Here is a 14,630-nt window from a genome sequence, read left to right as displayed (position 1 = left end):
GTTTAGAAAGGGAAGAGCTGATCTGAGGTGGGTCTGGACCCCAGATCCTTGGAGGAGACCCAGAGATGGCCAGGGAGGCAGGCTGATGGTGTGCCGAGGAGGGGGGGGTCACAGGACAAGGACACAGAGAAAGACAGGGACAGTCCTCCTGGATGAGACAGAGGCAAGGGGGTGGGTCGTGTGGATGTGAGGCTGAGCCCTCATTCTCATAGGATGAGAAGGGACCACCTTCCTGAGGTTGGGGGGACCGGCGCCATCACCCTGGCCCTCCCCCACAGCCCTCCAACACACCCTCCCCCTCTGGGAAGTGCTGCTGCTGTCCTAACCTCAGTCCTTCTTGCTGTAACCCCAGCGGTCTCGCCCCCTTCCCTGGGGCCTGGGTGGTTTTGTTTAATTTCCACAAGCCAGGAGGAGGAGGGAGAAGCAGGGTGTGGCAGAGATGGAGCTGTTTATGAGGGTCATAAAAATATCCTTAGAGAGCCCAGCAGGGGTGGGGGTATGGTCTCCAGCCAGCCCTCTCAGCCCCATCCTCTCTCTCTGAGACTTGGTCTGCCCACCTCTGTCCCTCCTCTCCCTGGGTCTTCATCTCCTCCAACTTCTATCCCCTTCTCTATGGATCTCTGCCTCATTTCTTTTTAGAGTTCTTCCTCTGGGGTGATGGTTTCTAGCTGTTGGGGGTGAAGCATCCTTTTTGATCACAGGGTGAAAACTATGGGCCTTCTTCCTGTAAAATCACGTAGGCACCAGGTCCATACTTAGCCAGGAAGACTTGAGGGAGTTCACAGGCCTCCTGATACACACTTACACATCCCCTTGAGAATCTGAGGTCACCAGGGGATAAAAATCCTACTGAAGGGCTTCCCTAGTGGTTCAGGGGTTAAGAATCCGCCTTGCAATGCAGGGGATGCCGGTTCGATCCCTGGTCTGGGAAGATCCCACATGCCAAGGAGCAACTAAGTCCACGCACCACAACTATTGAGCCTGTGCTCTAGAGCCCGTATTCTGCAACTAGAGAAGCCACTGCGGTCAGAAGCCCAGGCACCACAATTGGAAAGTCAGCCCTGCTCGCCACAACTAGAGAAAGCCTGCATGCAGCAATGAAGACTCGGTACAGCCAAAAAGAAAATGAATTTTAAAAAATTAAGAAAAAACACATGTGAGGACTTCCCCGGTGGTCTGGTGGTAAAGAATCTGCCTACCAGTGCAGTTCAATCCCTGGTCCAGGAAGGTTCCACATGTTGTGGAGCACCCAAGCCCATGAGCCCCAACTACTGAGCCAGTGTGCTGTAACTACTGGGCCCACATTCCACAACAAGAGAAGCCACTGTAATGAGAAGCCTGCACACGGCAATGAAGACCCAGCACAGGCAAAAATAAATAAATTTTAAAAATTAACAAACAAAACACATGCCATCTTTTTTGTTTGTTTGTTTTCCAAAGACCCTACTGTAGAAAAAGCCAATGAGAGAATGAATCCCAGGGGTCTTGCTCTCCCTCCCCCCAACTCCACGCCCCCTCCTGCTGGCCTAGGAAACATTCCTGCCCCAGGCCCTTTGCACCTGCCATTCCTCTGCCTGGCACGATACGCAAACACCTGCATAGCTTCCTCCATCCCCTTCTTCAGGTCTCCGCTCAGATGACACCTCCCCTGAGAACTTGCCTATCCAGCTTTTGTCATCTCCCTGTCTTTATTCTGCTTCATCTCAGAGCACTTATCACCTCCAAGTGTGATTTTATACTTACACATTTATTTACCCGACTCTTCTTTCTCCCCCACACCATCCCCAGTAGCATGTGAGCACCTGGAGGCCAGGAAAGGTTGTCTTTTGCTCCCTGTGACATCTCCAGAACATCACCCAGCACACAGTAGGTGCTCAATAAACTTCTGTTGCAGACACCTTCTTTATTTCACTAGAATACCACTTTCAAAGGCTGCCTGGGTCCCAGGCTTCTCTGGGAATCCTTTGATCTCCAGTGGCTGTGCAACCAACCACATCTTAACCTTCAGTTTCGGAGATTCCATCACAAACTTCTGAGAACCGCTGAGGAGGATACAGGCTAAGAAACTTGCAAATAGCAGAGGTCAAAAGTGGGCAGAGGGACAGAGTGAGGTTTCTAGGCACATACACTTAAACAACCCAAACTCACCATATTCATACACAGAAACAACACACCCACAACAGGCATGAACCAACAATCGGGCACACAGACAGACACAGCCAAGGACACACACACACACACACACACAGATGACTTCAGGGATGTCCCTGTCTCCCAGAGGTGGGAAGTTGGAGAGTGGGGAGGGGTGGTCTGGAGCAAGAAGAGAAAGTTGAAAAAGGGGTTTGGTGACTTCCAGCCTCTGGTTCTCTTCTGATCCGTCTCACAGTCAGAGACAGACAGACAGGAAGAAAGAGCAAGCAACCGTGAGGCGCAAGAGGGGCTGATCAGAGGGCCTCTGGGAGTCTGGGGGTCAGGAGAGAGGCACAGATATAGGGGGGCAGAGATGGGAGAGAGAAAGGGAGAGACACAGCGAGAGACAGAGACACAAAGAGGAAAAGGAGGAAAAGAGGGGAAATAAAAAAGGGGGGAGACAGAGAGACTTGAAGATCTAGAGGAAAAGAGTGAAGCAGGGAGATGGAGAGAGCGAGCCGGGGAAGGGTGGAAAGGGGGAGAGAGAGAGAGACCGATAAGGCCGGGGCGGCCAGGAGGGGGAGAAGGCGAAGACCCGAGCGCAGTGGGGGGAGAGGGGGCGACGCGGAGAGAGGGAGGCCGGAGGGGTGGGGACCCGGGCGGACCAGACGCGCAGAGCCTCCCATACAAAAAGCCGCCCCTGAAAGCGGCCGCAGCCCCGGGGAGCGCGGAGGGGGAGGCGAGGGGAGGGGAGAGGGCTCCGGACGCCCCCGCCCCGCCCCGCGCCGCCCGGCCCGCGGCCGAGCCGCCGGCGGACAGCGGGTTAAGCATCTCCGCTGTGGAACTTCCGGATGTGACCACAGAGAGAGGGAGAGACCGGGAGAGGGGGAGAGAGCGAGACGGAGCCGCCAGCATCTCTCCGGCCCGCCAACGCCGGGACCCCGCACCGCGCTGGGAGCCGCCGCGCGCCCCCCACCGCCCCCCGCCGCCCCGGGCCCGGCCCCCCCGCGCCCCTCTGTCTCCCGCCTCGCGGTCCCCGGGTCTCGGGCTGGTTCCCTCCTCCCAGGACCCGGGGGAGGGGCTGGGGGCCCCGGGGAGGGGGCCTCGGGCGGCCCTTCCTCGCCTGCTCGCCCCTTTCCTCGCCGTGACCCCCGCGGGGGCAGGAGGCTGGGGGTCCATGCTCGGAGCCTCCGCACTGCCGGACGCCTGCCGCTGACAGCGGTGGGGGTGGGGGGGCCGGGCACCCAGCCTCCTGCCCCACCCCCTGGCGTCGGCACCGCGGGCCATCTGGGGCCACTGCCCCCGGCTGCGCCCTCCCCGCCGGCCAGGCCCTGGAGGGACCCGGGAGCTGCCGCCGGCATCAGCCCATGGCCCGGAGGGTAGGTGTGAGGGCGGGCGATCTTGCGCCCCGGTCGGTCGTCGCACCCCCAACCCCCTTCCCATCCTTCCATCGCCTCCCTGGGGAGCTGTGGCCCCCTTCAGCCCATCGCGCTCCCTCCGCCCGTCTCTTTCTCTCCTCCCCTCTCCCTGCCCCTCAGTCTCCCCTTCTCTGCCCCTGGTCTCCCCCTCCATCCCAGGCCCTTTCTCTTTCTGCCCTCCCCCATCCTTCTCCCAGGTCTACTTTTGTTCCAAGTCCTCCCAGAGGGTTAGGGGTGGGGACAGGGCTGGGGAGGTGGGTCTGGCCAGGCAGGGCCAAGGGATTCTCTCTCTCCCGGTCCTGGGGAATAAGAAGTCAGCCAAGAGGTGAGCACGCATCTTTGGAGGTGGAGGTGGGGGGTGGGGGGAGCAGGAACAACACAGGATTCCGGGACGTGCTAAGATGTGTGGCGATGAGCAGTGGGGGGCAGTTGGATTCAACTTCAGGACTCTGGAGAAGTTAGGAGAAAAGGGCAGAGACACACACTCAGAGCCCTCCGCGATGGCAGGAACGCTGGAACTCCCCCCTCTCCAGGCCCTCTGCCTCTTTGAACCTGTTTCTCCCTCAAAGGAAAGGGAGGGACCTTCAGGTTTCCCTGGCTTCCTGGGTGCGTTTGCTCCCGTGATGATAGGCGAGAGAAACCTCAAGCTTGGCTTCTCTTTGGGGTGGTCGGCACAAGTGGGTTTGTGTGGTTGTGCCAGGTTATACTCGGTTTCAACAAGTGTGTATTGAATGTGTGCCAGGCACGGTGCTAAATGTCTGATGCCTTCATTCATTCATTCATTCATTCATGAGCCTGGCTTTTGGCTGTGTGTGTGTGTGTGGTGGGTTCACATGGGGAGTGGAGTGTGACAAGTTGTTAAGATGCACTCAGACGTGCATATTGGTCTGTGAAATGAAATTGAAGTCGGGGAGACTGTATGCGTACATTTGTGTACAAACAATGCACTGCTTTGATAGGCAGTGTCCGTGGGCAAAAATCAATCTCTCCCTCCTGCTCCTCTCTCTCCCCTCCTCTGCCTCTCAGTGCCCACCTCCCTTTCCCTGTTTCTCCTGCATCTTCTCTCTGTGTCTCTCTCCCTCCCTACTCTTTCCTCTGTCCCTGCATCTCTCCTTATCTCTTTTCTCTTTGCCTTTTTTTTTTTTTGCCTCTCCCAACATTTCTCTCTCTGTCTCTCTCCCTCCCTCTAAGCTTTCGCTCTCTCTTTCATTTCACTCCCAGTCTCTCTCTTCTCTCCCCTTCTCTCTGAATATCTCTCCCCTCCTCATTCTGGGAGAAGCTGACAGTTAGCAACCAGCCAATCTGACCCCCCGACCCTCAGATCTGAGACTTGGGTCAGTCTCTCTCCCTTGGACCCTCCTGCCCATACATCAGGAATCTCTGATGGGACATTTTTCACAGCCCGTGGGTCCAAGCGAAAGCTTGAGAATGGGGCCTTCAGTCCCACCCAGACAGCTCTATGCAGACAGGAGGGCAGGTGGCTGGACAGGGCGGGGGCATCTCCTGGGTGAGAGGGTAGGGAGGTTTCTTGTTGTGTCAACACCTCCCTGGGGCTTCCCCTCTCACCTCCCCCCCAGTATGATGAGCTGCCCCACTACCCCGGCATCGTGGACAGCACCGCAGCCCTGGCTGGCTTCTCAGAGGCGGTGTCCTCGGCACCAAGAGCCCCCGGGCCCTATGGCCCCCACCGGCCTCCCCAGCCCCCAGGCTTGGACAGTGACGGCCTGAGGAGGGAGAAAGATGAGATCTATGGGTGAGTGGGACAAGGCTGAGGGCTCTCGGGATGCGCCCCCCGCCCCACCCCATTTCTTTGTCTTTCTGGATGTTTCTCTCCTTCTGCACCTGTCTCTCCACCTCTCTGTGGGTCTCCTGTCCACCTCCCGGTTGCACCATACTTCCCTGCCCCACCCCACCCCCACCCACCCCTCAGGAACCCTCTCTCCTCCTGCTTCCCCCAGCCACCCGCTCTTCCCACTGCTGGCCCTGGTCTTTGAGAAATGTGAATTGGCCACGTGTTCTCCCCGTGATGGGGCTGGGACCGGGCTGGGCACACCCCCGGGCGGTGACGTCTGCTCCTCCGATTCCTTCAATGAAGACATTGCAGCCTTTGCCAAGCAGGTGGGCGCCCACCATCAGCGGTGTCCCAGGAGAGCCAGTGAAGTGGCGGGGGGCGTGGGCAGGAGATGGGATGTGCCCTCCCCTGCCTCTCTCTTTCTCCCAGGTCCGCTCCGAGAGGCCCCTCTTCTCCTCCAACCCAGAGCTGGACAATCTGGTGAGACCTGGGCCCTCCACAACACCCCCTTCTCCAAGGGGGTCTCCTCTTCCACCCTCCATAGCCCTGGCGTTGATTGTGGGAGCAGAGAGGAGACCACCTGACCCACGTCCTCAAATAGTGATAATTTTTGCCCATTTGCAGTGCAGTGTAGCGTAGCTTAGAGTTTGTGAACAGGGACTCGATGGCCTGAGTTCAAATCCCAACTACACTTACTAGTTCTAAGATCCAGGGTAAGCAGGTCTACCTCCTTGGGCCCTTTTTCCTCACCTGTAAAGTGTAGCTAGTAATAATTTCTATCGTGTGAGGCTATTGTGTGTGTGTGTTAAGTCTCTTCAGTCGTGTCCGACTCTTTGAGACCCTATGGACTGGAGTTCGCCAGGTTCCTCTGTCCATGGAATTCTCCAGACAAGAATACTGGAGTGGGTAGGATTTCCTCCTCCAGGGGATTTTCCTGAGCCAGAGAGCGAACCCATGTCTCTTACATCTCCTGCATTGGCAGGAGGGTTCTTTACCACTAGCGCCACCTGGGAAGCCCCATTCTGGGTATATACTGAGTCAATGCCTGGCACAGACTGGGGACTCATTAAGTGTTAGCTAGTTCTATCAGCAGAACAGAGTCCACACCTAAATAAATGAAACCACTTGGCTGCAAAGGAGAGAGGAGAGGAGAGGAGAGACAAGGGAGAGAAAGAGAAGAGAGGAGAGGAGAGGTAGATAGAAGGATAAATACCCCAGCTTGTCTCTTCCTTTCCTGGTCTAGCTCCCACCAGGGCTTCCTATTGGCCGAACCCTTTGGCAAAGGACTCTGGGAAATGTAGTTTTCAGGTGAAGGGTGGGACCCAGATCAGAGGCCAAGCTGGCAAAGGATGGGGTGTTATTATTAGAGCTGACCTTAGCTCACCCCTCTTGTGATGAGTCCTCTTCTGTCTCTTGCACCTCTTGCTTCTCTTTCTTTATTTCTGATCTCAATCTCACACTGCCTCATTCCTTAATCCTGGGTCTCCATCTCTGTTGTTAATTTCTCTCTGCCTCTTGCTCTCTTTGTCCTCTCTCTCTGTCATCCAATGCACTGTTTCTGTTTCTCTGTCTCTGTTCCTCCTCCTCCTGGCCGCCTTCTGCTCCTTTTTTTTCACACCTCCTCCTCTTCCTCCTTCTGTCTCCCTTCCTCCTTCCCTGCCTCTCCCCGCTCCTCTGTCTGTTTTCAGATGATACAGGCCATTCAAGTGCTCCGCTTCCACCTATTGGAGCTGGAGAAGGTAAGTGCTTCTCACTCCCCCGCACGCCCTGCCTTGCCCCCCATCCCTCCCCTTCTTGCCCCCTCTGCCCCTCCTTCAGGCTCTCTCCCTACTAGAGTTGGAGCAGAAGGCCACCCCCCACCCCTGTGCACCCCAGCCCTGGCCCCTGGGTGGCCCCCCCCAGTACCCCGGTGCCCCCTCAGGTCCACGACCTGTGCGACAACTTCTGTCACCGCTACATCACCTGCCTCAAGGGGAAGATGCCCATCGACCTGGTCATCGAGGATCGGGACAGCAGCTGCAGGGAGGACCTCGACGATTACCCGGCCTCCTGCCCCAGCCTCCCAGACCAGGTGGGCTCGGCATGGGGCAGCAGGCACTGCCCTGCCACCAAAGGCATGCCCAGAGAGCTGGGGGGTGGGTCATGCACACCATGACACAGCCTCAGGCAGGCACAGCCTGTCACGGCCTGACCCTGGAACATGCCCCGACTATGCCACAGCTGTACAGACTGAGGGACAGCTGGACGGAAGCACGCACATACCCCCCAACAGCTGCAGATACCCCCCGTGAACTGGGCTACACCCACACAGGTTCACACACAGCCACACAAACGAGTACACTCACAGCCAGGTGATAACATGCACTGCATTCTTAAACACACACAGCCCAGCGGCATGACAGTGTCATAGATCTCACAGCCTGACCAAGATACTGCCGTTCTAGAGTGTGTGTGTGTGTGTGTGTGTGTGTGTGTGTGTGTGTGTGTGCAGTGCACAGACCCCAGGCACACAACAGCCACCCAAATGGCCCCAGACCCTGCCACACAAACTCAGCTGCAGTCACAATTAGACCCAGATCAACCCCAGTGCCTGTACACAGGCACACACATGTCACCCCAGTCCCCTAACAGTTGGACTCCAGCTGGCATGGGCACACACCGTGTGGCCCCAGATCCACGCAGTCTCAGATGCCATCAGATGACAGTTTCATAGACTTGAGCATCCAGGTAACAATCACGCAACAGCCATGCAGAACCCAAGGAGGCCCACGCCCACAGGGCAGTCACGCTGTCGACACACTCAACAATTATACAGCACGACACCCGCCCCCAGATACAGGCGCACAGCCACACCACAACTCTACGGACTTGAGCATGCGCAGACAGAAGTCACAGGTGAGCCTCTGCCCATGAGTGCATGTGCTAAGTCACTTCAGTTGTGTCCGACTCTTTGTGACCCTGTGGACTGTAGCCCACCAGGCTCCTCTGTCCATGGGATTCTCCAGGCAAGAATACTGGAGTGTGTAGCCTTTCCCTTCTCCAGGGGCTCTTCATGACCCAGGGATCGAGCCCACGTCTCTTATGTCTCCTGCATTGCAGGTGGATTCTTTACCAGCTGAGCCACAAGGGAAACTCAACAACCCATAGTACGCACCCTCTCAGTGGCACACCCAGTGCGTGTGCTGATCCATTGCAACTCCCTCGGAGGCACAGTCATATTCCATATCTTCACTCAGCCACCAACACGCTCCCATGGCCATGACACCTCCCTCCACACACAGAGAATCATGGAGTCGCCTGGCAGTTCATGCAGGAACCAGGATAACCACACACACTCCCGACCCTTAGAACTAAAGCCACAAGCTTAGAAAACCAAACGTAGCCTTGCCCTTGTCAGATACAGCCACTTGGCCAGTTCCAAGAGTGACACAGCCATGCTCAAACACCGCTCCGTGTCTCAGCTCCGCCCAGGTGACAACCACATCACAGACGCCTCCTCTCCAGGGACACCCTTGCCATGATGGGCAGGGACATAAGCGTGTTCACACTTACCTGCTGCATGGCACAGTCAAGACAGCATCCGGTGCACTGATGGTCTGGTGGTAAAGAACCCGCCTGCCCATGCAGGAGGTATAGGAGATGCGGATTCAATTCCTGGGTCGGGAAGATCCCCTGGAGGAGGGTATGGCAACCCACACCAGTATTCTTGCCTGGAGAATCCCATAGACAGACGAGCCCGGTGGACTGCAGTCCATAGAGTCACAAAGAGTCGGACACAACTGAAGTGACTTAACACGCATGCACCCACAGCATCCGAATGGATCCAGCACCAGAAGGGGAGGGTGACAGTTCCAACAATGCTCAAAAGCCTTCAGACCTAATGATCCTACAGTCTGCACACAACCCATCCCCAAGGCCCACAAGCTCTAAATTTCGCACAGATGTTCTGAGCCCAGAGGAAACTTCTCTAAGCTACCGAGTGTTTCAGGCTGAGCCCTGGCAGAACACAGATGATACATCCACTCTGGGTGTATTTGCAGGGCTGGGGGACTGATTACAAAGCAGTGGGCAGGGTCTAGGACATTCAACGGGGAAGGGGGTCACCCTGGGGCTCAACAACAGCCTGTGGCTGTTTCCACCCCCATTTTCACCCAATCTGCCTCCCAACAATTGAATGACAAAGTCTTGATGCTTCTTGATGTATCTATGCCGGTCGGTAGGCCTCCTGGGACACAAAGCTGGGAAAGAGCTGAATTCAATGCATCGTCAAATTCCTCAAAATGTGTAGGAGTTTGGATAAAGAAAATATGGCCGTGGACTCTCTGATCTGTAATTTGGAGCCCCCCAAATCTCTGAAAACAGAAAGCTGGTGTTTTTTTTTCCCCTGTAAGTTTAGTGCAAACTCACTTGGCAGCAAAATCTGACCTGAACTAATGAGAGGCTATTTATAGCCTTTATTTATTCCACTTAGTTAAGTATTCATCCATTTCACTGCAGAAATGTTAATGAGTTTGATGACGAGGTTATGCCCCATACCTTGCTCTGGGTGTTAGGAAATACACAGCATGTGCACTGGTTTTACTGCTGAAAGATGGGAAAAGTTTTGAATTTTGCAACAGTGCTGGTTTCCAAGGATTTCAGATAAGGTGTGGGAGATCTGTACAAGCTCATCTTTATTAAATGGTTGCTATGTGCCTTTACATAAATTAACTCATTGAATCCTTACCACACTCTGGGAGGGGATGGGTTGAACAGTTATTGCTTTCCGTTTTTCCAGTTGAGGCACAGAGAGGTGAAGTGACTTGCCCAAGGTCGCACAGCCAGCAAAGAGAGAGACAGGCTTCACACTCAGGAGTCCTAGCTCCAGAATCCGTGGTCTTAGTCACTGTAGTATATTGCACCCCAAGCTTTGACACTGACTTCCAACTCCTATTTTCCAGAATACAACATGGATTAGAGACCATGAAGACAGCGGGTCTGTACATTTGGGGACCCCAGGTCCATCCAGTGGGGGCCTGGCCTCCCAGAGTGGGGACAACTCCAGTGACCAAGGTGAGAAACTGGAGAAGCAGAGGGGAAAGGTGGGAGTCAGGCTGAGGACTGAAGTTAGACAGCAGGTAGGACTTCCAGAGGGGCAAGGATCACTGGGGTGTGGAGTGGTGCCTCAGAGTGGGGTTCTGGGTCCCTCTGGCCCCCCACCTTCCCTGTCCACAAGCACAGCACCCCTCTCCCCACTCAGGAGATGGACTGGACACCAGTGTGGCCTCTCCCAGCTCTGGGGGAGAGGACGAGGAGCTGGACCAGGAGCGGCGGCGGAACAAGAAGAGAGGGATCTTCCCCAAGGTGGCCACCAACATCATGAGAGCCTGGTTGTTCCAGCACCTCTCGGTGAGAGCCCTGGGGCCCTGGGCATGGGGTGGGTAGAGAGAGAGATGGGGCAGGATGGGACTGAGACCTGGAGATGGGAGGCTGAGGCAGGGGGACATTGAGGGAGACTCTCAAGCAGATGGGAATTGACAAGACCAAACATCCGTGGATGCCACCTGTATGCCAGGTGCCACTAAGGACTCCTGACTCGTTCAGTCCTCCCCTCCAACCCACCCACCCATTCACCCACCTGTCAATCATCCACCATCTAGCTAAACATATCCCTCTGAGGGCAGGGATGTTATTAGCTCCATTTTGCAGATGAGGAGACTGAGGTCTCACAGCCCGAAGTGGGTTCAGATGCTGGCAGTTTGGCCGTAATCACTGCACCCCTCTGCCTCATGAAGAGGGATGGTAAAATAGAGACAGGAAAATAGACAAGGAGAGGCTGAAATGAAGATTGGGACAGGGAGATTTAGGGAGCACTGAATCAGAGCAAGAGAGACACAAGGGGAAATTGAGTCACAGAGAGGGAGAGCCAGCCAGCCAGACAGACACAGGGAAAGATAGAGACTGGGACGGGGAGAGACATACACAAGGACCTAATGGACTCATCAAGGGCTGGTGCTGGACTTTGCCTCCTTTCCCCAGGGTGGTGGAGTCCCACCCCCACCCCAGCTCCACCTCCCTAATGAGAGTTGGCCAATTAGCCTCTAATTGCTGGAAGAGGTGGGGCGGGGATGCAAGGGTAATTGCCCAAAGCTTGGCTCTGCCTCCCTCCGTTGGGCTCCGGGGAGCATAGAAGCTTAGACATGATGGCTCTCCCAGCCCTGCCCCAGCCTGGGCCCACCAATCCCCCTGGGGAACCTGGGCAGGCCAGACCTTGAGGATCAAAGGGCAGCCAGGCAAGCAGGGTAACTCTCGCTGGTGGCTACAGCACCCGTACCCCTCAGAGGAGCAGAAGAAGCAGCTGGCGCAGGACACGGGGCTCACCATCCTGCAAGTGAACAACTGGTGAGCGACACAGGAGGCTTGGGCGGTCCGTGGGCCCGCCCGGGGTGGGCGGCCGGGCGCTGTCCGCGGTGCTGAAGAATCAGCCCCTCGGAGCCTCGCTTCTAAGGGCGGCCCCAGTATCTGTCCTCTCCAGCCCACTCGCTCTCTGTCTCTGCGTTCGTTTCGGCCTCTCTTCTACTCATTCTTTGCACCCTCCTCCGTTTCCATGACCTCCTCCCAGGTTCATTAACGCCCGGCGTCGCATCGTGCAACCAATGATCGATCAATCCAACCGCACAGGTACAGGGAGAAGGTGGGGACAGAGGGCCTCGTGTTTCTAGGGGGGTGCCAAAGCCTGGACCGGCATCCTGGGGCTCAGCCTGCATCCCTCAACAGGGCAGGGTGCAGCCTTCAGCCCAGAGGGCCAGCCCATGGCGGGCTACACGGAAACTCAGTCACATGTGACCGTCAGGCCGCCAGGTAAGGCCCCACCCCCTTAACTAAGCCACAGTCCAGGGCACCAGGCCCTGCCCCTAAACAAGATGATGCCCCTCCTTCTGGGATTCAGGTGTTGAAATGCTTCATTTGCATAAGAGGGAAGTTGGAGATGCAAACACAGGTTTCCCGCTCCTGGTGTTTTCCTCCCAGAGTTTGCTTCTTCCAGACTTCACCCATCCAGTGGAAAGTTCCATTTTTGCTTAAAGGACCAGCACCCTCTTAAATGGGCTTCCCTGGTGGCTCAGCAGTAAAGAATGCACCTACCACAGCAGGAGACACTGGTTCAATCCCTATGTCGGGAAGATACCCCGGAGAAGGAAATGGCAACCCACTCCAGTACTCTTGCCTGGAAAATCCCACAGACAGAGAAGCCTGGCAGGCTACAGTCCACGGGGTCACAAAAGTCAGATACGACTTAGCGACTAAACCACTACCACCCTCTTAAATGATGATTCAGTTTGTCCTGATAGAGGATTCCTTTCAGGAAAGAAGGGGGAGGGGGGCATATGGAAGTGTCTGGTGAACACCCACTAATACCCCACTTTTGTCTTCCAGGATCAATGGGGATGAGTTTGAACTTAGAAGGAGAGTGGCATTATCTATAGACGCTGAAGTCAGGAGAAATGTGAGTGTTCTAGGTCTAGGGACATTGGGTTGGGGGTTATGCTACTCCCAACCCTTTGTAAGACCTTCAGACTCCCATAGTGAGCCCACCCAGAGCAGAGTGTCCAGCTCTGTGCTGGATGGTGCAGGGACACAGCAGTGACTATACCACCCCAGCCCTGCCCCTGTGCAACTCACAGCCCAGACAGGCCTGTCCCTAGATGGTAATGACCTACAGTAAGCAGGGCTGGAAGGAGGGAACCTAGGAACTGGAAGAGCCCAGAGGGGGCATTCGACCCAGGCTGGGAGGTTCAGGGAGGACTTCCTGGAGGAGGGGACTTTGGAGCTGATACCAGGAGAATAAAAAGAGTGAGACAGGAAAGGAAGGAACAGTATATGCAAAGGCTATGAGACAGTCCTTTGGGCCACACCCCTCTTTGCCCACAAACCCCACATAAAAAAGGACTGGGCTGGCCTGAGGTTGGTAAGTCAAATGGGTGAGTAATGAACTCAGGGCCCGTAGAAAGGCTGGGAGATGAGTGGAGACCCACGAGGGCTGACACATGGAGGACTCTGGAAGCTTGAGCCTGGGAAGAGAGATTGGACAGGTTTGTGCAGGGCCTGGTGGGTCCATGGGCATCTCAGCTCTGCCCTGATCAACCATGGACAGGCGGGCCCTGGTCCTAGGGGACCTCTGGGACAGCAGTGACGGAGGGAGCATCTCCTCCTGCTGCCCCAGGAAGCTGCCTTTTCTCCTGCGACCTCTCTCCACTCTTTTCTGTCTCTCCCCATCCCTTGCCTTTGCCTTTGTCTTTCTCTTTATTTCTGTTTCTCTCACTCTCTCTCTTTCCACATCTCCATCTCTGATTATCTCCATGTCTCTCTTCTGTCCTGCTCTGCCCATCCCTCTCGCCTGTCTTTATCGCTTTCTTTATCTTGACTTTCTCCTTGTCTTTTTATTTTTTCCTCTGTCTCTCTCCCTCTTCCATGTCTGTCCCGATTCTCTGCCTCTGTCTCTCTCTGTGTGTCCCTCTCCCTCTAGGGGTGATGGGGATGGCACAGAAGACCTGATATAGGTCCAGACCCCTCCCTGCCTCCTGACTTGGCTTCTCCTCTCCTCTTCACAGACCCCACCCTCTGGACTGTGACGGCTTCAGGCTCTTACCTGCTTCCGGTTACCACCTGGCCCACCTTCTACGGCCCCCCCAACTCAATGCCTACCTCCCTGGGACCCTGCTGTGACATGAGGGGCCTGAGCGCCCACTCGAGGGTCTCTCAAGGACAAAGACAAGGCCTTCTGGCCCTGCACCCCACTTGTGCCCTCACCTCTGCCCAAAACCCAAGCTGAGATCCCAGACCTGGGTCTACAGAAGATGGTGGCTGGGGACCCCCTGACCCCCAGGACAGAGAAGGGATTCGGGGTGGGCTGGGGCCATCAGGGAAGGAAGGTCACTTGGATCTGACATTTGGGGAGGTTCCCATCATCCTCCCAGCCCACCACCCTCTTTCCCCTCTCTCCCTACCTCCCTCTTCTGTTATCTTCTCTCTCTCTCTTTTTTTTTTTAAATGATAAAGTCTTAAAAAGCCACCAATCTGAGTTCGTGGGTCTCTTCCAGGATTCAAATTCTCATAGTTTGAAGCTCATGAGTTACTAATTATAACAATAATTGAGAGTCTGTACTCTGCTCTCTCCCCAGACCCTCCGTATGTATCAGTTAGCTATCACCATGTAACGGACCACACCAAAGCTTCATGATTCAAAAGGCCAATTAATTTTTAGCTCGTTTTTCTATGGGTTAGTGTACTAGGCTCCTCTGGGCAGTTCTGGT

At 55.6% G+C, this 14,630-nt stretch overlaps 1 protein-coding gene across 2 annotated transcripts; it reads left to right on the top strand.

Moving 5' to 3' along the window:
• Window positions 1-3,099: 3,099 nt before the first annotated feature.
• Window positions 3,100-14,389, top strand: MEIS3 (Meis homeobox 3). Of its 2 annotated transcripts, none has more exons than XM_043436980.1 (13): window positions 3,100-3,509; window positions 5,126-5,301; window positions 5,507-5,666; window positions 5,770-5,820; window positions 7,029-7,079; window positions 7,313-7,411; window positions 10,281-10,392; window positions 10,580-10,728; window positions 11,645-11,721; window positions 11,942-12,000; window positions 12,097-12,180; window positions 12,754-12,823; window positions 13,929-14,389. In XM_043436980.1, the coding sequence occupies exons 1-12, from the start codon at window positions 3,498-3,500 to the stop codon at window positions 12,801-12,803; spliced, it is 1,080 nt and encodes a 359-aa protein (XP_043292915.1). In that variant the 5' UTR covers window positions 3,100-3,497; the 3' UTR covers window positions 12,804-12,823; window positions 13,929-14,389. The 2 variants fall into 2 exon arrangements, with proteins under 2 accessions (XP_043292915.1, XP_043292914.1); XM_043436979.1 differs by having other exon boundaries at window positions 3,104-3,509; window positions 7,262-7,411.
• The last annotated feature ends 241 nt before the right edge of the window (window positions 14,390-14,630 follow it).

This window comes from Cervus canadensis, chromosome 18 (genome assembly GCF_019320065.1).
Source record: "Cervus canadensis isolate Bull #8, Minnesota chromosome 18, ASM1932006v1, whole genome shotgun sequence".
Classification (NCBI taxonomy): Eukaryota; Metazoa; Chordata; class Mammalia; order Artiodactyla; family Cervidae; genus Cervus; species Cervus canadensis.
The sequence above is the reverse complement of the archived record's forward strand: the minus strand, read 5'-3'. Positions and strand labels throughout refer to the sequence as shown.